Here is a 23,361-nt window from a genome sequence, read left to right on the forward strand (position 1 = left end):
TCTTCCCATCTGTCCACCCACCCAACCACTTATCCACCTATCTATCCAAACATTCATCTATCCATCTATCAGCCCACCTACCAATCCATCTGCCAATTCATCTATCCATCCATATACCCACTCATCCATCCATTCATCCATCCATCACTTATTCTAGTGTGAATTTAAGGTGGTGCATGGTTAGACATATTCTAAACAGTTACTTATACAGAATGTGATATTGGTTTTCCATATAGGGTTTACTTTGAGAAGAAATGTGTTTAAACAAACAAATAAGTCAACTTAATTAAGTTGTACAAGGGCATACAAAAACTAGGAGAGTGGTAGTTGTATGACCAGCATTTGGAATCTGCCAAGTCAGAGCCTTGCAAGCACAGGCATGTGTTCTAGGTCCCTTAAGCCCGGACTCAGCTGGTGTGCCATCTACAAGGTGTGAGGACCTTGAGCACATGACTTCCTGTCTCCAGGCCTCAGCTTCCTCATCTGTGAGGATGGGATGCTCACAGTCTCTAACTTTGTTTTGAGGATGTCATGAAGTCAGGCATGTGAGTCACGTGGCACACACCTGGCTCACAGTAAGTGCTTGCTGATGGGAGCCAGGCTCAGTTTTATTCTCCCTTGGCTGCTTTCTTTCCAGGCACTGACTGGAAGCCTCATTCTGGGGACCTTGCTTGAGTCAAGATAACAGAAGCTAAACCAGTTTTCCACTTCGCTTTGGTTTAGCAAGTGATGGTGGCCAGTGCCCTTCCTGAGGCCAGCAAGCCTGCCTCTTCCTTCCAGGGCTTGGTGAGAGCCCACCCCCACTTCCAGTTCTCTGTGTAACCAGACCTTCTTGTGTCTTCTCTCCCTGCAGACACACTGTCAGTGCCCCGCTGGTCCCCACAGATCCCTCGCAGAGACCTCGGCAACTCCATCAAGCACAGGTAGGCCGGGTTCCTGAGTGCATGGGTGGCTCTCTCCCAGCGTGTGAGGGCTGGGGGCTCTGGCCCCGGGGTGGGAAAGGCTCGGCAGAGTGTTCTGCCCCAGTTCCTGGATGGCCCTGCTCTTCCCTTCTGTCCTCTGCCAGGTTGAACCTTGATGTGGCAGGGCATTGAAATGCCTGCTTCTTTTTCACCTGGCTCTGACAAAGTTAACACCTAGTGGTTAAAAGCCAGGGCTTTGGAGTCAGACTGATCTGTATTCCATTCCCAGCTAGTAAAGTTTTGCAACCTTGAAGAAGTTACTTAACCTCGCTGAGGATCAATTTTCTCATCAGATAATTCTGCCTACTCAGGGTGGTCATGAAGATTAAGTGAGATAATGTATTGAAGTGCTAAGCGAAGGGCCTGGCATGTAATAACCACTCAGTATTGAGACAAATGCTTGTCCTAATTTTGAGTCTTTGTACCCAGAAGACAAGATTGCAGAGATGCTCACTTTCTGTCAGTCCAGAGCTCCAGCTCTGTTTGGTGCAGGTTTCAGCCTCTCCAGGAGTGCACTTGCCCTTTTCAGGAGGGAGATTTCTGTCCACTAAGTCACCCATTACATGAAGTTAACTTTTCACTTTTTATTGTGTTATCCTCACAATCTGTTCACAAACTCAGTGGGGTAAGTAGCACAAGTGTGGTCACATCCATTTGACAGATAGGGAGACTGAGGCCCTAAATAATTAAGTAATGAATCAACAAGCTAACTAACCTCAGAACTTTGTGTTCTTTTGACACCACTGCTGAGAGTTTTCTGTGCACTGAGGCCTCTGTGACCAGCAGAGTTCACTCATTCATGGTTTTTTTCTCTAGTATTTATAGAGAATATCTGAACCAGGGCTGCAACGCTGAGCACCACGGAAGGCTTTCAGCCTTGGGGAGCTCGCAGTCTAGTGGAGGGATAGACATTTAACAGACCATGACAGTACAGAGGGGATCGGGGCTATAAGAGATGGGCAATACCAGGGGCAGACACCTAAGAGTATCCTGGGGTGAGGCAGGAGTGGGCACAATCTCTCAGAATGTCATCTCGTCAAGTTTTTGAAAGAAATGTGTTGACAGGATAGTTGCTAAGACTCAAATGAGAAAACGGTGAAGGAAGCCTTGAGAAATACATGATAGACACATCAATAGTCAGGCAGTGAGATGCAGAGAGAAAGACGTCAAAAAGAAGGGCCCGGTTTTGTTTTCTTACATTCTGTTCCCTGACGTCAGCTCCACCCCTGGACTGGCCACACCCCAAGATCAGCTCCACTCTGGGATTGGCCACACCCCTAGCTCAGCTCCACCCCTGGGTTGGCCACACTCCAGCTCAGCTCCACCTCTGGATTGGTCACACCCCTAGCTCAGCTTTACGCCCTGACTTGGCTCCACCCCAATTGGCCTCACCGTGGCTGAACCAAGACCCCAGACTCTAGCATCCTAAGGTTAGACCTGGTGGTACCTCAGATTCAAATGCTGATGCCAAGAGGAGGAAAATCATCTGGTGATTTTGGGCAACAGGAACATCTTCTTAGAAGAGCTAGCACTTAGGATTCCCTGTTACTGTCCAGTCTCACCCTGTGTTTCTCCCCGGCTCCATGCCAGGACAGAGAGACCTGCACTCATCCCAGCCTTCGTGAAAAAATGAAATTAAAATCGCATACCATCCCCTGTCCTCAGAGTCACCTCAGTCACATCTTGGGAAGAGGGATTGCTGATCCCAAGGATGAGAGAGGGCTGGAAAAAAGGAATTCCCGTCTGCCACTCATACTCTTGATTCCCACACTGCTGGCTAGTGGGTGGAACATGAGCCCATTTGCCATTCCCCAAAGCTGCAAAATCCTGCAAAAATAGATCCTGCCAAACTCACTGGCCCTACTGAAGGGGCAGAATGGGACTTAACCAACCCCCAGTCCAAAACTGGAAAGGGAGTTTTCTTGGCCACAAGAGTCTGTATTCAGAATATTGCTATTTGTTTATACATGGAGGCTTCGGGCTGCAGCTCATTCTGTTTGGAAAGTGACTGACCCAAATCAGGCAAGATGGTACCACAGAGGGATGCAGGCTTGCCCTCAAAATTTTCAAGCAGCAAAGTTACATAATCACTTCCAATTTTCATTTTGACACTGTGAGGCAGTGGAGATTAGATACAACTCCTGCTGGAGGTGACAAAAATTGGAAATGAAAATTAACTCTGACCTGACAACCTTCAGTACTTTTCTTGGGCCCAGCCCTGCTGCTGCCTGGTATCTCTGTGCGAGGAAAGCACCCTGGCAACATCAGGGAACCTCGGAAGTTAACGCACCTCTGTTCCCGCCAGTTCTTAACTGAATATCAGAAACCTCCAAACTGCCTTCTGTTTGCAACACGTGGTAGTGGCTAGGCAGGGAGGTGAGCTGATGGTCCGAAAAGGCTTTCCCTTTAGAGGCCTCTTCTCTGCCACTAAAGTTTGGGGGTCTCCACTTTTTTGGGGAGATTCCCTCTTGAAGCTCCCTAACCAAGGGATGTAAGTAGCAGTGATGGGGAAGGTTCAGCTCAGTGATAGGAAACAGACTCCCAGGGAAACCGCACTTTGCTTTGTGGTCTGAGGACAGTCACAGTCCCATCCATCTGTCCTGGAACTGAAATTGGCACATAGTAGGCCTCCAGGCATGTTTGTTGAATGACTGAATGACTGTTTTGAATATCATAATATAGTAATAATATAGTCACAACCCCATGCAGTGACTGCTTTCTGTCTACCAGGCCCGGTGTGAAGCCCTTGACATGTGTAACCTTGTCTAATCCTCCAAACAACCTCTGAGGTCAATAGTGTTATTATGCCCACTTTCCAGATGAAAAGACCAAAGCTCCAGTGGTTTAAGCAGTTTGATTAAGTCACCTAGTTTGGAAGAAGTGGAGCTGGAATCAAGGGCCCATTGCTTTTCCTTCCAGTGGTCATCCTTCTAGAGCTAGGTCAGTCACCATCACCTTGGCCTTGAACACTTTCTCTCTCTTCCTCACAGGTTTTCCACCAAGTACTGGATGTCTCAGACGTGCACAGTCTGTGGGAAAGGAATGCTTTTTGGCCTCAAGTGTAAAAATTGCAAGTAAGTGGCTGTTCCCACAAACGCCTTTTCATAGTGCCTAATGTCAGGCTGGAGCCGGCCTGGGCTCTGAAATGGCTTAGGGGGTTTTGTTCCTTGGCTCTCAGGAGAGCTGCTTGCTCTGTTTTTGGAAATATGCCCTAAAAGAACACCTGCACTTGGGGAAGGGGTCAGGAGAGTGCTTGTGAGTAAGAACTGGAGGTCATGGTCTATGCTGGAAACTCAGAGTACTGTCTGCAGAGTACAGAGAGAACCTGCATTTCCACAGGCTCTGCAATCAGGGGTTGCCAAACTGTTTCTCTGGTCAACCAGAGAGTAAATATTTTAGGCTTTGTGGCCCACAGGGTCCCTCAGCTCTGCTGTGTTGTTCAAAAGCAGCCATAGACAATATATAAACAAATAAGCATGACAGATTTATCTATTCCAGTAAAGCCCTTTGTACAAAGACAGCCCATGGCTGGTTTTGGCCCCTCAGCCATGGTTTGCCAGTCCCTGAATTCAACTTTGTAAAGGGCTTTTGCCCTTAATTTTTTTCTCCTCATGGTGTCTCTCCAAGTGGGAGTGGTTCTGATTCTTCCCATTTTACAAATGTGAAAGCTGAGTTAAAGCTAGGATAAGCCTGAGGTCACACAGCTGAGAGGTGGCAGTCAAGACTTGAACCCTGTCCCACAAACTCTTGTTCTTTCTGTGGCATCATGTTGGTCTCGAGTTCTGGCGAGAAGACCAGACCACTCAAGCCCCCACCTCCCCCTGCTTCCACGTACCCACCCCAGGTCGCGTCTGGCAACGGGATGCAGGAGGGACTGTGACGCCCAACGTAGGCCTTGGAGTCAGACTGAGATAGGTTTTTACATCCTGGTCCCGCCACTGTTTAGCTCAGTGACCGTGGGCGAGTTGCCTCACATTTATGTTGCTAGGATTTTCATCTGCACCAAAGAAATGATCATCACACCTGCCTGATGTGGCAGTGAGCATTGAATAAATCAACACCAAAGGACATAGCCCAGGGCCAGGCTTTCTGTCAAAGGTCACAAATGCCTTTCTGTTTGGTCTTCTTCTTCCCTCCTGTAAACTTGTACTAAATACCTGCTCTGGTCTGTAAAATACGAACGTTCAACTATATCAAGGGTTACAAATGAGTATGCATCTGATCGCTTTATAGGGGCCACTAAGTTGAAAAGTAGGACTCCTCCAGCCTCCTCCTTCTTTCTCCTCCAGCCTCCCTCTTCCTTGTCCAGCCCAGGTTGGGAACTGATTCAAGTTGCATCAGGCCTCCCCACATCGCTGCCCCATGAAGGAGTTCTTACTCTCCCTGCAGCCTGGATGTCTCAGTGATAAGGCAAGGCTGAGCCCCCTTCCCTCCTGGAGTTGTGGGGAGGATTAATTAGTTCCAACTTCTAAGGAACCTTAAACTCCATGGCACACGGGGACGGGGTGGGGGCAGTAGCTACCAGGTGTTAGTGTCTGGAGGCCCACGTCCCCACCTTGGCCCCAGGTGAGTCCCCAGGACGGCGGCCTCTCCTCTTTCTGATCTGGAGACGCACGAAGCCATGCTTTTGGGTCCGGGTGGAACTTTGGTCTGCTTTCCCCGGTACACCAAATGCTTCGGGGTCCGTCTCATCTGTGTGTAGTCACACCATGTTCTGAGGGGGAGATGGCAGCTTTCACATCCTCACACCTGCCGAGCAGAGGCTTTGAAGTCAGGTAATTAGGTGACAGGAACGCAGCCAGGAGTCCATGAGGCTGAACGCTTCCTAAGCCGTTTTAATTTTCAGCGCTAGAGGCAGAAGTCTGAGGTAGCCTTCACTCACACTCTCTCTGTTCCAGAAGTAATGAGCAGAGGCTCAGACCCTGCGGAAGGTTGGGGGAGGGATGGGGACCTGAGAGAGAGAGACGTGGATGCCTGCCAGAAGCAGAGGCTCTAAAGCAGGCAGAACTGAGCTGGAGTCCCACCTGCACTGCCGAACTCCCTGTGTGACCTTAGGAAGGGACTCTCATTGCGGGCTCAGTTTCCTCACCTGCAAAGTGGGCGTGATGTTAGTGCCCCTTCCCCACCCCCACCCCCGTCACAGGGCTGTTGGAAGGAGTCTGTGAAAGGTCCTTGCCCCAGATGACAAACATTTTATCAAACATTCCTCCCCACTCTTACCTTGTACAGAAACGCCTCCTGGAATTGTAAGAGGCAGGATTCAAACCAAGCCCTGGTTGGAAGGAACACTTGATCTAACCAATTTGCTCAGCCCTTAGGACTTCCCTGGTGGCTCAGGCAGTAAAGCGTCTGCCTACAATGCGGGAACCTGGGTTCAATCCCTGGGTCGGGAAGATCTCCTGGAGAAGGAAATGGCAACCCACTCCAGTACTCTTGCCTGGAGAATCCCATGGACAGAGGAGCCTGGTAGGCTACAGTCCATGGGGTCGAAAAGAGTTGGACACGACTGAGCGACTTCACTTTCACTTTCTTTCACTTTAGAACAACCACCCAAAAGGTGAAAGCAGAATCTGTAGCAGCCACAGACCTTCCGGATGCCTCAGGAACTTTGATGCTGTACTCGCCTGATGTCAGCAGAGTTTAGTGCTCTCTCTGGTGTGTAATTGTTGCTGTTGCTGTTTAGTTGCTGAGTCATGTCCGACTCTTCTGTGACACCGTGGACTGTAGCCCACCAGGCTCCCCTGTCGGTGGGACTTTTCAGGCAAGAGTACTGGTGTGGGTTGCCATTAGGAGCTTGCATTACTGATATCATCCTCTGAAGTTTGATTTTACTCTTCCATCAGTGAAATTGTGCAGTTTTTTGCATTGATTAGTAGTGATGATGGATGGCTGTTTATATGTGATTTAAAAGATGCGCAAAATTTTAGTTGAAAAGATTTGGATGAAGGACAGAAAAGGGAAACAGACCCCATTGTCAAAGAGGTTAGGGGAAGACACACCTATAGAGAAATGAACTTCGGTGAAGCTCAAGTGCGGGCACACAAGCAGTAACCAGTGAAATCCCAGAGGGCAACGCCGAAAATGGGGAGGGAGCTGGTTAGAAAAATGGGCAGAACTATTTGTTCATTTATTCTACCAGTGTTTATTGAGCATGTACCGTGTGCCGGGAACTGTTTTAGTGTTAGTTGTTCAGTCGTGTCTGCCTCTTTGCAACCCCATGGCTGTAGCTCGCTGGACTTCTCTGTCCATGGAATTCACCAGGCAAGAATACTGGAGTGGGTTGCCATTTCCTTCTTTAGAGGATCTTCCCCACCCAGGGATCAAACCTGTGTTTCCTGCAGATTCTTAGCTGTCAGAGCTGATTTCAAAAATGGGCAGAACTGTTTGTTCATGTACTTGACTGATGTTTACTGAGCATGTACTATGTGCCAGAAACTGTTCTAGGAACAGGAGAAACAACAGTCAATGAAACAGAATCCCTGCCCTCACGGAGTTTGCATGCTAGTGGGGGTGGAGACGGGGAGGCCAGACAGTAAACGAAGTAGTGAAATAGGTCACCTGTTCAGATGATGCTGAAGTGCTAAGGAGAAGAACAAAGCAGAGCAGGGAGGCAGGGAGGGCCAGGCAAGGGGCTGCAGTTTTAATTGGAGTGCTCAGGGAAGGTCTTAAACCTGACTGGGAACCTTGAGGGGGAAAGTGGTGTGTGATTCGGGTCATTTCCTAATTACCCTAAAGCAATTTCCAGAGGCTTGGGTTTGAATCTGTCCTGAAGGTAGTGATTCTCCACCCCCACCCCCGCCCCATCCCTGCCTTTTTTAAAAAAGAAAACCCAGAACAGGGCTTACCTGGTGCCTCAGACAGTAAAGAATCCTGCCTACAATGCAGGAGACCCAGGTTCAATGCCTGGGTCAGGAAGATCCCTTGGAGAAGGGAACGGCAACCCACTCCAGTATTCTTGCCTGGAGAGTTCCAAGCACAGAGGAGCCTGGAGGGCTACAGTCCGTGGGATTGCAAAGAGTTGGACACAACTAAGCAACTAAAAAATCTAGGACAATTCTGGTGGTGTCCTGGCTTAGACATATGCTACTCCAAATGTGGTCCCTGGGCCTGTAACCTGTAGCAGCAGCAGCACCTGGAAGCTGATCAGAAACTCAGATTCTTAGGCCCCACCCCAGACCTGCTGCACCCGAATCTGCATTTTAAGATTGTCCAGGTGCCTCTTGTGCACATTAATTTTGAGAAGCGCTGCTCTCATGAGCTCCAAATCCCCTTGCAGAGCTGATTTTATTTCTGTAGGTTATGGATCTCAAACTGGAGTGTGAGTCAGCATCCCCTGGAAAGTTGAATAGAACACAGCTCGCAGGACCTACCCCAGAGTCTCCAGTTCAGCAGGTCTGAGGTGGGTCCCCAGAACCCGCGTCTCTGACAAGTTCTCAGGTGATGCTGATGCTGCCAGTGCCGGACCTGGGACCACAGTCTGAGAACCATTGCTCTCTATATGAAAGCACTGGTTTCCCAAGATCAAACCTTATTTTAGCACGTGAGTTTTTTGTTCTGTTTTTTTAACGTTGGTCCATCTTTGCTGATTACTTTTCAGTCTCTTCTGCTGTTACATCCCTTGGCCTCACTCTGTAGACATGAGTCTTGCTCATCCTGGTCTCTCCAGTAAATTCATCCAGTAAATATTTGTGTGTTGAGTCAGAAAAGATACGCTATGATTAGGAACCCAGGCTGTAGGTCAGACACACACACACCTCTCTTTGAATCCTGACTCACCACTAACTGTATAATCACTTCTAAGCTTCACTTTTTTTCTACATGCGTACTAAGTCACTTCAGTCATGTTCGACTCTTTGTGACCCTCTGGACTGTAGCCTGCCAGTCTCCTCTGTCCATGGGATTTTCCAGGCAAGAATACTAGAGTGGGTTGTCATTTCCTTCTCCAGGGGATCTTCCCAACCCAGGGATCAAACCCAGGTCTCTTACATTTCCTGCACTGGAAGGTGTGTTCTTTACCACTAGCACCAACTGGGAAGCCCTCTTGCTATATAGAAAGAAAAAAAAATGACATCTATTTTACTAAATCTTTTTTTTTAAACTGACTAAATAAGGGAAAATGCTTAGCCTGGTACCTGGCCTATTATAAGAGCTTAATAAATGAAAGTTAATGCTGTTATTAAATTAATTTGGGAGTACCTCTCCACCCAGGAACCCGGAGTACTTCTGAATGTCTAACCGCCTTCCCCCCTGCTTTGGTTCTGTGCCCACTTCCTCCGGAATTATCATCAGCTGTCTTGTCAGCATTGTGAATAGAGAGATTAATGAACTAATAGGAAATTATGCTCAGAAAGCAATTTGCAGTTATCTAAAATGAGGCGTTTTCGTCTAATAGGTTCATGAGCACGGAATGGAGTTTAGTTCTAAGTGGTCGGCTGTCAGTACAGACCATGTATTGTCTGATAACCATGGATTCAGCTGGCTGAAGTTTGCTTTTGCAGTAAGATGCTGATGGATTTTCCTGGCTCAGTCATGTCTTATCTGCACTCTTCCCCCTTCTCAGAGTCCTTCCAGAGAAGGACACTTCTGTGGGGCTGAGGTCAGGTTCCTTGGAAACCTCTCCATGTCTCTCTGGGTTTCTTGCAGGAAAACCAGCAGTGGTGATTTGAGTGGTTGTGTTCTAGAAAATAAGAGTTTGAACCAAGGTGACTCTGACCCGGACTCTTGGTGTAGGGCCTAGAAATCTGCATTTTTAGTCAACCTCCCAGATAATTCCTATTTGCACATAAGCGTGAGTGTCCTGGGCTGAGGAAACAGCATGGACAAAGGCTTGGCTCGGGATTTAGTGTTAGTTGCTCAGTTGTGTTCGGCTCTGCGACCCCCTGGACTGTAGCCCGCCAGACTCCTCTGTCCTTGGGATTATCCGGGCGAGGATACTGGAGTAGGTTGCCATTTCCTTCTCCAGGGGATCGTCCCAACCCAGGAATCGAACCTGGTCTGAGCGTATTTTGCAGGCAGAGTCCAGGGTAGAGAGGAAACTGGTTCTGCTTTGCAGCTGCGGTACCAGCCCTAGGACTCCTGCTGTTGCTTCCTGAGGCTCCAGGCCCATGGAGGGGAGGCACCCCTTACCACCCAGCCAGCCACTCTTCTGGGAAAGCAGTCTTGGGCTCTGGAGCTCCCACTACCCTGGACCAGCTCGCTGGCCAGGACGAGGCCCAGTGCAGGGAGGAGAATTGGTATTGGGATGGCCGTGCCTCTGGGTGGTGGTGGAGAGTCCTGCTGTGCTCTGAGTCACCTGCTCTTGGGGCCTGAGACAGGAACTGTATGGGTATCAGAACACCTTGCAGATGTATAAGACTCATTTTCCTCTAGGACCACAGAGTACTCGCTCCTCTGCTTTGAAGATAAGATGATTAACTTAGTAGCCACTGAGCACAGTACCAGTGACCTCGTTTAGGGATGCCGGTGCTACCAGTTCAAACCTGAGACCTTCCCTGGGGGGCTTGCCCTTGGCTGATTGTAGCTTCTCCCCCAGGGGGCTTAGAGGCAGGCAGTCAGGTTGTAACTGGTACAGGTGTACAAAAGGCCAGCTTCCTTTCCTGCAGGCAGACGGACTCAAGGGTACAGTTCACACCCCAGAGCCCCCTATGGGATCAGGCTGAGACTAGAGTCACCTGCAACCACGTCCTTGCTTAGCTTCTCCCCCATCCTCCTGTGCTAAGGAACATCCTGTAGAACTCCCTCCATAAATCACTTGCCAGATTGCCCATCTCAGGATCTGTTTCTAGGGAGCTCGTCTTAGGACAGTAAAGCAACAACACGATCCAGACGCTGGAGCCAGAGAGAGCAGGTCCTGGTTCTGCTGCTTCCAAGCTGTGTGACTCTGGGAAAGTTTCTAACACTCTCTGATATAAAGTGAGGTTGCTGCTGCTGCTAAGTCACTTCAGTCGTGTCCAACTCTGTGCGACCCCATAGACAGCAGCCCACCAGGCTCCCCCGTCCCTGGGATTCTTCAGGCAAGAACACTGGAGTGGGTTGCCATTTCCTTCTCCAGTGCATGAAAGTGAAAAGTGAAAGTGAAGTCGCTTAGTCATGTCCGACCCTCAGCGACCCCATGGACTGCAGCCTTCCAGGCTCCTCCATCCATGGGATTTTCCAGGCAAGAGTACTGGAGTAGGGTGCCATTGCCTTCTCCGATAAAGTGAGGCTACTATGTTCATTTGATGCGATGAGACATGTGAGTGCTCCAGTCACATTAATGATTTGATGATTCTTTCAGATGTTCAGCAGTTATTTCATTAAAGAAGTGGATTCTCTATTAATATGAAATATGAAAAGAAACAGACTCACCAGATCACGTCTGAGGGTTTAAGCAATGTCGAAGTTCTGGAACAGTTAGCCCATTTCCTACTTTTCTGTAGTCCTTGTTCCCCATTTTTCTTTGGGGATTTTCTGAACCAGTCAGTTTCTTGGGAGACTAGTTAAAGGCTTCATAACAAGGTTTCTCAACCTTGGTACTCTTGACATTTTGAGCCAGATAATTCTTTGTGGTAAGGAGGCTGTCCTGTGCATTGAAGGATGATTAGCACCATTACTTCCACACACACACCCCCACTCCACCCTTCCCCGACTCCACCCTCAGCTATGACAATCAAAAATGTCTCCAAATATTGCCAAATATCCCTTGTGTTGTGGAGGGGGCGCAAAATTGCCCTTGGGGGAGAACCATTGTTTTATATCATAAATCCCTCATCCCCAACCAGTGGGGCTGTATATCCATTATTCAGCTTTTAAGTGCCCGCATTAGAGTGCCATTACTAAAGTACTCAATAGAATGATCAAACCACTCGGGTAGCCTGGGACTTCCCTGGTCAAGCGCTGAAAGTCCCAGGTCCCAGGTGGCCCAGGCTGGCGGAGGCAGGTCTGTGCTGGTAGAAACATTTGACATGCTCCAATTAAGGTCACTGCCCGCTTCCGTAGGCGTGAGAGCCATAATCACTTCCCTGAAAAGGTAGAAAGTGATGTTTAGAAACAGCACACTATTTCCAGTTTATTCCAGTGTGTTTTAATGCATTTTCCACAGTTCCCCTCCTCCTGCCCGCAGTAGCCTGGATAGACATGCTTGCACTGAATTCTTTTCACGTAAGCAGTCCCTTTGCCATTTTACAGGCACTTCTTTATCTGGTTTTGCTCTGTTATTGGATCTTTTCACTTGGATTTCACATGCTTTTCGGTGCCCTCCTTGCCCTGTGTGTCCTCCTCTCCGGTGCCCTTGCCTCAAAGTCCAATGTTTTATCTGAAATTTTCCTGTGTTTGCAAAATGACTTCAGCCACAGGTGACAAGGAGATAAAAGCAGGAAGTAAGCCATGGTTGGTTTGAGCCACTGGGCGCTCTAATTTTCCCAGCTCTTGCAAAACTGGGGAAATGATGAGCTGGTGTTGCAGCTGCTGCGAAGTTCCTGGAAGCTTCAGGAATTTGTACAACAGGCAGGATATTGGCAGGATATAATTATGAGCGTGCATTTCAGAGATCACCAGCTTGAAGCCTAAACTTATTTTTTCCATTAATAGAAACACTTCAGTTTTTGCAATAATCATCGTGAGAATTAATGATCCCTTATATGAGTTTTTACCTATTATGTGTGCTAAGTCGCTTCAGTCATGTCCAACTCTTAGCCTGCCAGGCTCCTCTGTCCATGGGATTCTCTAGGCAAGAATACTGGAGTGGGTTGCCATGCCCTTCTCCAGGGGATCTTCCTGACCCAGGTATTGAACCCGAGTCTCTTATGTATCCTTTATTGGCAGGAAGGTTCTTTTCCACTTGTACCACCTGGGAAGCCCCTTATCTATTATAGTTCAGTCCAATTACAGTTGTATGTGAGGGTGGATTATAATTCTGGAGGTTGAGGTGGGGATTGGATACAAGGATGATAGTCATGGTCATGGTATCATGTATCGAGGGCTTGCTTGTATCGAGTACCAGACATTCTGCTAAGTACTTTACATGCACGAACTCATTTAATTCTTACAACAACCAGGGAAGGTAGGGTCTATTATTATCCCTGTTTCTAAGAAAACAGAGCCCTTCAGGAATAACTCGTTGGCCCAAAAGTATCACCGTGGGTGAATCCATTCCTCAAACCCACTGATCCCTCTGATTCAAGATCCCAGAGCCTTAACCATTTTACGTGGGCCAAGGACCAACCACACAGCTGCCAGTCCCCACTCTGCTTCTCTTTGAACCAGACAAGCAGAAGATGAGACTCTGATCTCAACCTGACACTGGACCAGAGCTATCAGTCTTTTCCTCCCCCGCCTGCTGCCTTCTCCCATCATCCCTTCTTGAATAGAAAGATAATGAATGGGTCTCTGTGATGAACCCCATCCCCCACCAGGTGCTGGGAACCCAGAAGACTCTGTAGTCACGCTCTCCTCTCTCAGGGAAGTGGGGTGTGGGGTTGGGGGAGGAGTCTCCAACAGGTAATAATTCTACAGCTTCCTTACGGAGACCTCTTATGGAAAGACCGGTGCTGGGGTTTTCCCGATTGTCGTCCATTATGTTGCTGGAGCATTCATTCTGATTTCTGTGTTAATACTCTCCATCTCCCTTGCTTATTTCGGCTGTTGCCTTTCTCTTTCTAACTCAGTTAGTTGAAGGCCAAAGAGCTCAACCCCACTGGGCGGTCAGCAGTGAGTTAAGGGGGGGTGTGTTCTTTGAGGTCCTTCACCGAGACCATAAGGAGGCGTTTCTAGAAGTATCGGCTCAAATGACAGACCCCAGGGGAACCAAAATTAGACAAAACTGCTCAGTTGGGGTATTCATACAGACAAGCCCACTGCAACGAGGGTACTGATTTGGTTTAGAGATTTTGCAAGAAGCCTTAAGAAGCACCTAATACAGTGATGTTGGGGAGGCACGCAGAGGCAGAAGAGTGAGGAGGGATAACCCGAGAGGGGCACTGGCTGCCCTGTAAGTGTAAGTATCTGCTTCCCGGAGTGGGGCGGGGGTTGGGGGAGGTCTTTCGAAAATGCTCATCCAGCCTTCACCTCCCTGTTTAACACCCTCCTTGGTTCCCCTCAGTTCTCAGAATAAAATCCAGTTTCCTGAGCAGACCTGTGCCATCCTTATTTACCTCTCCTTCCTCCCCTCTCACCATGTCCCTCCTTTGGCCCAGAGCTCCAGCTTCTCCATGCCACCAACCCTGCAGCAGTATCCGTGCCCTCTCACTGATGCTTCTTTGCACTCAAGTGCCTCAGCCTAGATCTTTCTTGTGCACCTCTGCTAGCTCCCTGGGCTCAGCTCAGTTATCACTTCCCCCAGGAAGCCCTCCCTGACTCCCCTCAGTTCCAAAGTGCCATATCCTGCCCTTTCAGATCATCCCGTGTAACATATGACGTGTTTGTCTATTTACCTCTCTGTCCCTCTAACCAGATTTTGTTCAAGGGAAGGGCTGTGTCTGCTTTGTTCACCGTTCATACAAACAGGGTGAGCACAATGCCTGGCACAGTAAGTGCTCAGGAAATACTAGATGGTGGAATCGATCTCAAAAGGAGCCTCTGGATGGAAGTGGTTCTTCCGAACCCAAGGCTCTGGGACCCTGGTTCCCATCCAAATGGGGTCATTTCTAGGAGATGACTTGACTTTGAGGCAATGAAATGAGTGAAATGGCATTCATGTTTGAAAGGACAAGAGATGGGTTTCCATACCCATGTAGATAGTAAACTCCTTGCTAGATGATTCTAAGAAAGATGGTTAAAGAAGAATTCTCCCCCTATGTTATTATACACTCGCAGTGCCTCACACAGCACCTGGCACAGAGGGAGAAGATGATGTTTTATGTGAGCATGAATGCATGTTTATCCTGAGTCTGCTATCTATGTGATTGGGCTGTTTCCTGAGCCTCGGTCTTTTTGACTTTAAAATGGGTGTAACAGTAATCATCGCTCACAGAATTGTTGTTCAGAATCGCCCAGGGTTATGTAAGAGCGCCTGGCTCCAACTGGGTGTTTGCTTAACATTTCTTCAACTGGATGTTGGGGACCAGGTATTTAAAAACATCCCATTTGCACTCCATAAGGAAAGGCAGATTGCAAAGTGAGCTGGTGTGGGATGAAAGAAAGGATCAGGGATTTAGGCTGCCTGGAGCAAACTTTTCATAAATTGGTTCGACTCCGCTGGCAAACCACTTGAAATAAACATGTTTGTCTTCACCAGCAAGGGTCAATGGCGCCCCGTCCACGAAGGCTGCCTTTCTGATCCCAGCCCCACGCCACTCTCCCGGCTTGTGTCTGCTCGTAGGGGCTGCTGGGGACCAGGACACATCCATTAAGGACAGGGCAGAGCTGCTTATAAAACTGTTTGTCTCATATAGTTCCTGGGCAGGATCCACAGAAGTCCAGTTTGCTTGTGGTCAGATCCCCATCTCCCACCCCCACGTTGGGGAGGAAGAGGGCCGAAAGAAGGGAACGCAGAATGGGGTGTGTTCGCACTTCACAAACTGCAAGGGATACAATTTATAAGAAATAGAAATAATTTTCTAAAAACTGATGAAGACTTGGGACTTCCCTGATGATCCAGTGGTTACGATTTCACCTTCCAATGCAGGGGCCACAGGTTCGATCCCTGGTCAGAGAGTTAAGATCCCATATGCCTCATGGCCAGAAAACCAAAACATAAAACAGAAACAATACTATAACATGTTCAATAAAGACTTTAAAGAGTAGTCCACATCAAAAAAATTTTCAGAAAATTTGATGGAAACTATTCATGTTCCCATGCCAGGAGCAATCTGGGGGCATTCCCTGCTGCTGGGCTACCTTCCTGTTTCTTTCTCTTCTCCTCTCTCCCTCCATCTCTCCAGTGTCTGTTCAGCATGTATCAGGCATCAGCCACCAAACCAGGCACTGACATCAGGGTAGGAAAGTTGCTGCAAGGAGGCGGAGGACCCAAATCCTGCCCCCAAGATAAATTCACATATTTAATTTTCAGACAGAGAGGATGTCTCATTCGGCCAGCAGCTAGCTCCTTTGGAGAATGAGATATCCCACGTAAGCAACTTTTCTTGATAACTGAAGCTTATCCTGTTAGCCTTTGAAGTTGAAAAAAATGAACTGTTTTCCATGAAAGTTTTAAATCCTTACCAAATGTCCAGGCTGCCTGAGGCTCGTGTGACATTTCCTGTGTGCCCTCAAGTGTGCCTTAGCCCTGCCTGCGGAGACATTGACCTATTTGCCATCCAGGTGGGCACCACTCAGACATTTTCTCATTGGATCCTCATGGCAGTTCTTCCTAGGAGGAACCTGGAACTTAGCCAGGCAGGTGGATGCCTCCTTGGTCTGGAAAAGGTAAAACTGTGACCCAGGCTCAGGTCAGCTGGATTCTGAAGCCCAGGCTTTTAACCTGGAAGCACATATGACCTTTACCTGGTGCCTTGAGTTGATCAGAGCTACCACCCTAACTTGCAGGGCTCCTCAGGGCCATGTCGGGTACGGAGATTTGTCCAGAGCGGTCCGCTGTGTCCTCCCCACCTCTCTGTTTTCCTCCTTGTGGAACGGAGCACATGGAGGACCCAATTCCTTAAGGACTGTGGGATCAAGGGACACGTGAAGGACAAGGAACAGAAGGCTTGGGTTTGATGTGAGAGCTTTGGGGCAGACCGTGTAGGTGTTCCAAACCTCCTGTAATAATCACGGTGACTTAGTTGGGCTCCCTTTTTTCTACAGACCCTGAGACAAAGATCTGGGGACAAGTAGTTTCTTTGAGAGGTGAGCCCAGGCCATCCCAGTGTGAGGGCGGGTGGGGGGGAGGTGTTGAGAAGTGAGAGAGGGACGGGAAGGGAAGGCAGCCTGTCCTGGGTCCTAGAAGAGCAGGTGACGGTCATGGGCACCTGGGGTCCAATCCCTTGACAATACACCCCGGAGTTGTCCCACAAATTGTTAGTCTGTGGAACACTGCGCAAACTAACACTAAACACAACTCCCACAGTAAAAACAAGAGTACCTGCAGCTTCAAGTGCTCGTCCTAGGCACCTTACCTCTGTTGTGTCATTCATCTCTACTGTCCTGTGAGACAGGTGCTGTGATTGCGCCCACTTTACAGATGAGAAAACTGAGGCTCAGAGTGGGTCAGCGACTTGCCCAGCTTGTCACAGTCAGGAGGTGGTGGTGTCAGGCTTTGAACTCAGATTTGTTCAGTATATTATCCTGACACCATTTCCTTTTACTTTTTTAATCTGTTTATTTGGTGGGGGGTATATGGAGCAAGGAGAACCCTGCCTTCTGGAAGACTTAGGCATCCAGACATCTCTTATCTGGGAAGTAGAGTGTGTCCCTCTTCTGTGTGGTCCTTAAGCTCTGGTGTGCATTTGCTGAAAACCCACACTCCCAGCACTTCCTGATTCAGAACCCAAGAGGGTATGCCTTGGGAATCTGACTCTGAAGTAGGTGGTCTACCAATAAATTGCATGCTAGTGGCTCTTCTTTCTTAGCCAGTGAAAAGGAAAAAATCTAATTTTGGGTGGAATTGTGCGTGTTTCCTGCTGGAAAAATGATTCTTCATAAATGAGGCATGTCTGGCCTCAGTCCCTGTGCCCACTCCCCTCCAGGGTCTGGGTGATTCCACTGCCAAGCTCATCCTACTGTCTGATCAGCAAGTCCTGGATGTGTGGGCTGTAGTTTTTCACATGAGAACCTCTGTGCAAGGTTTAACTGTCCGGGCATCAGAGAACGATCTCTTGGGGTTTCTGCAAGAGCAAGGAGGGGCCATGCTCCCGGCCCTGGCACTGCCCTCTGAAGCCATGACTGGAAGGATGCATGTTCCATCTCCCACCTTGCAGCCAGAGGTGGAGGAGGGCTGCTCCCTTCCTGCAGAAGACGGAAAGGAAGATGCCAGGAGGAGACAGGAGATGGCTGAGGTCACTAGGGCTCTCGCCTGTCTCGTCCTGATTTGGACACAGTCCAGAGGTAACGTTGAATTGCTTGCCCTCGCTTCATGGTGCTGCCCATGACAGGGAGCAGGGTGCTTCACACCTGCCCATCAGCCTTCCAGCTGGGTTTGCTCAAGAAGACTCCTCGGTCGGGGGTGGCAGAAAGGAACAATCTCTTTCTGGAAGTTTCTGGAATTTGAGCTATTTGAATCAGGGAAGAGTATAGAAACCTCTTGATCTGACTATCATTTGTCATCAGCAGTCTCCCCAGTTCAGGCACATTCATCTGACCCAGTCACAGTTGTCTAAAGCCTCTGATTTCTTCCGGGTGTTTGTGGGATCAAATACAGACTCTCGTACTGGGGCTCTGCCCACCTCCCCTTCCTCAAATCTTCCTTTCACTCTGGTTCTCGTTTCAGCTTCATCAGCCTTTAACTTCTGACCCTTGAATCCATCAGGCTTGATTTTGCCCCCTAACCTTTGTGCCTCTGGAGCCTTTCCCCTCCCACTCCTGTCATTTTCTATCTCATTTCCCTGCATTATTTTTCCACCATCTTCCCACACTGGCAATGATCTGATATTTATGTGTTTATTAACTGTCCCCATAAACACAGGGGCTTCATCTGCGTGACTGTTGTGTATGTCCCCAGGACGTATTTGTAGAATGAATCAAAGGCTAATTTCACACTCAGCAGGGCTTTCCATAAGGGCTTTGATGCAACACTAGTTATCTCCAGGGGAGCAGGCACCTTCCCTATGGGTCTGAGTCTGGGCCTTAGAAAAGAAAGAGAGAAAACCAGGTCATAGTACCCTTTGAAATCTGACAAAGGTATGGGGAAGAGCAAGGTGACATCTTGGATTTGTCCCAAAGGAAGACATTTTGCCTCTAAACTCTTATGCCAGTAAAACTTAATACCTGTTACTAATCTCATCCTAATTGGAAGTCTGGGTTGGCTGTCTCCTATAGAATGAGCCTTTAAGAAAAAAATGAGGCTGCCTCAGGCACCACTGAGCCAGGGTTTCTGCCAGGACAAGTCAGTTAATCTCAGCTTTTCTATCTGTAAAATGGGAAGAATAATACCTATTTCATAAAAGTGCTTTAAAGATCTAATGACTTAACATCTATAGAACGCTTGATACAATGGCTGCCAAATGAGTCTTCAGGTAAGCAGGTGGTGATTGAATGATGATGACAAATATAGACTGGTAGATAACAATGTCTTTCAAAGCCTGAAGGCCAAGTGGATGTTGTTGGTTAAACAGTTGCTTCCCACTCTTGGACTACCCAGGACTGACCTGTGAATGTAGGATGGCAGAAAAACTCTCTCCAGAGTTAATCTCCTAGGTTCCCAGGGTATGCCTTTGCAGTAGCTGTCTTTTCTCACCCCCACGTCTTGGTATCCATAGCACCCAGAGCTTTCTGAACCATTGGTGTGTCTCATCCACCCATCCATCTACCCAGCCATATATCCACCCACCCATCTATCCACCCATCTATCTATCCATCCACTGATCCATTTAAACATCCATCTATTCATCCATCCATCCATCTATCCATCCACTCACCCATCCATCCATCCACTTGTTCATCTCAACATCCATACATCTATCCATCCTTCTCTCTTTTTCTCTCTCAGGTTAAAGTGCCACAACAAATGCACCAAAGAAGCCCCGCCTTGTCATCTTCTGATCATCCACCGAGGAGGTAAGTATTTAACACTTCCTGCCCTGGGGTAGTAGTGGGGGTTCCTGCAGGCCATCTGAGATAGCTGTCCATCCAGGTAAATTTTGGAAAACCCCTTGATCCTTAACCGTTGCCTGCCTCATTTCTTTCCCTCTGACCCCCTCCTCCTGATATCTGTCTCCTTAATCCACCCCAGTGCCTGTTCTCCCTATTCTTTGTCCTCACTCTGGTCTCCTTGATAGTTTAGCCCCCAGATTCATCTCCCCTCCCTAATTCTTTTCTCTCATTCTTGTCCTCTCTCCTAATTTTTCACTCTCCTCTTTTTCCCCCCAGTCCTATTCCTTTCCTTTCCCACGTAAAAAGAGTACTAGCTGAGTGTTTTTCCACTGTGTGCTCTTCAGACTCAGTCAATTGGCCCTGTAGAAATAGGCACAGAGAGGGGTCTTGATCGGACCTATTGGTTTGGGTCATCCATGTTCTGTCTCCTGGGGCCTTGGGAGTGCCTGGGCCAACCTGGCTGGGCAGGGAGGTAGCCAGACACTGCCTCTGGGAAGCCACTACCAGCCTTCCACCAGGCAAAAGCAAGACCAAGTTAGTCGGAAGGAAAGACTATACGGAAAGTTTTTTCCCTGCCTGCCAAGAATACAATAGGAGGCCTTGTAGTCCAACTTTCAAAATGTAGTTCTCCTGATTCTTGGGGTAGTTTTTCCATTATCGACACTGTACTTCATCTAGTGGGGGACTCTCTAAGCCTGTATTGTTCAATACAGTAGCTACCAGCCACATCTGACTATTTAAATTTAGGTGAATTACAATGAAATAAAAATTTAATTACTCAATCGCACCAGCCACATTTCAAGGGCTCCGTGGCCACATGCAGCTACTGTACTGAACAGTGCACATATAGAACAGGTTCATCATCGCAGATACTGGCCATCGCTGGTCCAGACCCTTACTCTTCCAGCTGTGGCCCGTGGACCAGCAGCAACATGGGAATCACCTGGGAGCTTGTTAGAAATGCACAACTTTTGGTCCCACTCCAAACCTATCGAATCAAAATCTGCATTTTAAACAGCATCTGCACGTGATTCGTCTGCACGTTAAAGTTAAGAAGCACTGCTCTGGAGTAGAAGTTGCAAACTCAGATGCCTGCCAGGGTCAAGCAGGTGAATGACAGATGCTGGCCAGACGGGGCCATGCAAAGTGGAGAGAGAGCCCAGGCACCTCCTAGAGGGGATGGCCACTCCAGCAACATGACTTGCATTGTACCACTTCTCATGTTTCTAAAAAAGCCCAAATGGCTTCAAATGCCGTATACTTACTTTTAAAAGTTGTGCGTGTGTGCTAATTCACTTCAGTCGTGTCCAGTTCTTTGTGACCCTATGGACTATAGCCCTCCAGGCTCCTCTGCCCATGGGACTCTCCAGGCAAGGATACTGGAGTGGGTTGCCATGCCCTCCTCCAGGGCATCTTCCTGACCCAGTGATCGAACCCCAGTTTCTTATGTCTCCTGAATTAGTAGACGGGTTCTTTACCACTAGCGCCACTGGGAAGCCCATGTAAACAACTTATTAAAATTATGAAAATTCTTGCTGGCCCCCTCTGGCCACCCGCCTTCTGTAGGTTGGGTGGAGGCTTAGCGCCAACTTTGGGGAACACAACTTGCTAGTCCTTGTCCTCCTCCTCCACCCCTCCCAGTCCTCCTGGCCTTGGGTCAGCGTAGGCTCAGGGGAACCTGCCCTGTTCTCAAATGAACCAAAGGAAAACTTAAAAAAGGAGGCAGATGGCTGCCGAAAGTGCTGGCTTGTCTTCCAGAGCCAATGGGCCATTGGTTTTCGATGATCTTTGCATTGCTTTCCTCCAAGAGGAAATTGCAAGAGAAGGAAAAGTCTGCAGCTCTTTCCTCTTGCCCCTTCCCACCTCACATCCTTAATTAAGAACCATCTGTTCCTTGAGCAACTGTATACACACCCCAAGCCTATTTTAAACCTGAACTCTCACTGCTCTGGAGACCTTGTCTTGCAAAAGATTCTTTGGGGAAAATCACCTCCCGCTGGACACCCCTCCGTGGTAGCCTGCTGGAGTCCTGACTCCCACGTGGAGACCAGAACCAGCCTGCTGGGAGGTGACCCGCTCTCAGACGCCAACATCTGAAGAAGGGCACCCTCCTGCCCACCTACCATCAGGGCCATGCCCCCGTTACTCAAAGAACAAACAGGAACCTTCCAGCACTCTGCTAGCTTCTTGTTCTACCGGCCTCTCTTTGGTAGGAAGTTGAAAATATAGTTGGTTTCCATGGTGATGGCAGCTCAGGCTTAAGAGAGAAATTAAATCCCTGGGTCAGTCCAAAGCTGTAACTTTCTCCCTAACGGCCCCACCCCCACAATAAAAAACAGCTAACCAGTAGCATTACCAGGCATCATATTTGCATGTGAGCTTCGCCCCTCCCACGGCCCCTGTAAACAGTAAGTAACCGAGGGCTCACAGAGAGGGGCTCAGGTGGCACGGTTGGAGTCAGGACGCGTTTGTTTAGCACCGCCTGCTGGTCCAGCTTTGGTGTGCCTTCAGGGATGGATGCAGAGGGGAGGCTGGGGGAGCCGAGACTTCCCTTCAGGGATCCCCAATGCCCTTGTGTAGGACAAGTGTGCTTTGACATGCTAGAGTCCGCTCGGGCCTGAGAAATCCCACCAGTGATGCAGGACGGTCCTAACACACAAGCTTAGATGGGGGAGGGACCGGTGGCCATGATGAGCTGTCCACTCATGATAGCGCCTGAGAAATCTGGAGCCTCCTATCTTTCAAAGGAGGTACAATTCTGAAATGAACACCAATGTGAAACAATTATGATCCTGGAGAAAAAAATTCTGATAGCTTCAGTTTCATTATTAGAAGTTTTAATTGTCTAAAGCCATATGTTGACAGCACGAACATCTTAGAAACCGCAGAGGACGCAGGTAGTGGGGAGAGTGTCCCGCTACTGTAACACAACACAACGACTGTCATTTCTCGGCAACTCCCTTCCAGCCTTGGGGGTGGGCCTTTGAGGTGGGGTCTGCTCTCCTGGCATCGTTACAGAGCAGAAGTGGTACTTAAATTCCCAAATCTCTGTCTTTACCCCTACGGATCCAGCAAGGTTAGTCCGGACAGAGTCCGTCCCGTGTGACATCAACAACCCTCTACGAAAGCCACCCCGGTATTCGGACCTGCACATCAGCCAGACGCTCCCCAAAACCAACAAAATCAACAAGGTGAGACTGGGGTTCCCCTGGGTTCAGGCTTGCTGGGTTGGGGCACTGCCAGATGCGGAGCAGGAGGGAGGAATGTTCTCGAACAGGAGCCTTGCCCTTACTTCCCAGCGCCCCTGGGCTCTGTCCTCATTCTGTGTGGTTTGTGTCTAGGAAAGTTTTGGGGGGCATCCAGCCATCAGTGCAGAGCGAGTGTGCCAGAAGTCTGTCTGATGTAGAGAGAGGGCACCTGGCAATGAGAATGAATGAACATGTTGGTGGGGGCACAGTAGGGATGGGAGGAGAGCCTGAGAGGGGATCCTTGTGGTCCAGGCTCCATCCTCTTTGCTCTGAGCTGTTTCATCATCTGCCAGGATGAGCTTTGCAGAAGGTTCTGCACTCTCTGACACATTTGTTGAATCTAATCACCCCAGACAAAAGTCTGTTTCTGAGCTCCTGCTGGAGACCAGGTAGATGGATCTGTGTGGAGGCCCTGAGCTCTGAGCCATAGCCGATCTGGTTGGCTTCTGACTGGTTCTCAGATGACGGTCAGCAGTGGGCCTCTCTGT

At 48.8% G+C, this 23,361-nt stretch overlaps 1 protein-coding gene across 4 annotated transcripts in view; it reads left to right on the top strand.

The window, feature by feature from the left end:
• The window catches only part of KSR2 (kinase suppressor of ras 2), a 485,548-nt gene that overhangs the window by 365,213 nt on the left and 96,974 nt on the right, over window positions 1-23,361 (top strand). For 3 of the 4 annotated variants that reach the window (XM_061384873.1, XM_061384871.1, XM_061384872.1), the window contains 4 exons: window positions 854-923; window positions 3,953-4,036; window positions 19,522-19,589; window positions 22,698-22,816. In XM_061384873.1, the coding sequence (XP_061240857.1) occupies window positions 854-923; window positions 3,953-4,036; window positions 19,522-19,589; window positions 22,698-22,816 (341 nt within the window). Of the gene's footprint in view, window positions 1-853; window positions 924-3,952; window positions 4,037-19,521; window positions 19,590-22,643; window positions 22,817-23,361 lie in introns of all 4 variants that reach the window. The other variant, XM_061384874.1, reaches the window with a different exon arrangement.

This window comes from Bos javanicus, chromosome 17 (assembly GCF_032452875.1).
Source record: "Bos javanicus breed banteng chromosome 17, ARS-OSU_banteng_1.0, whole genome shotgun sequence".
NCBI lineage: Eukaryota > Metazoa > Chordata > Mammalia > Artiodactyla > Bovidae > Bos > Bos javanicus.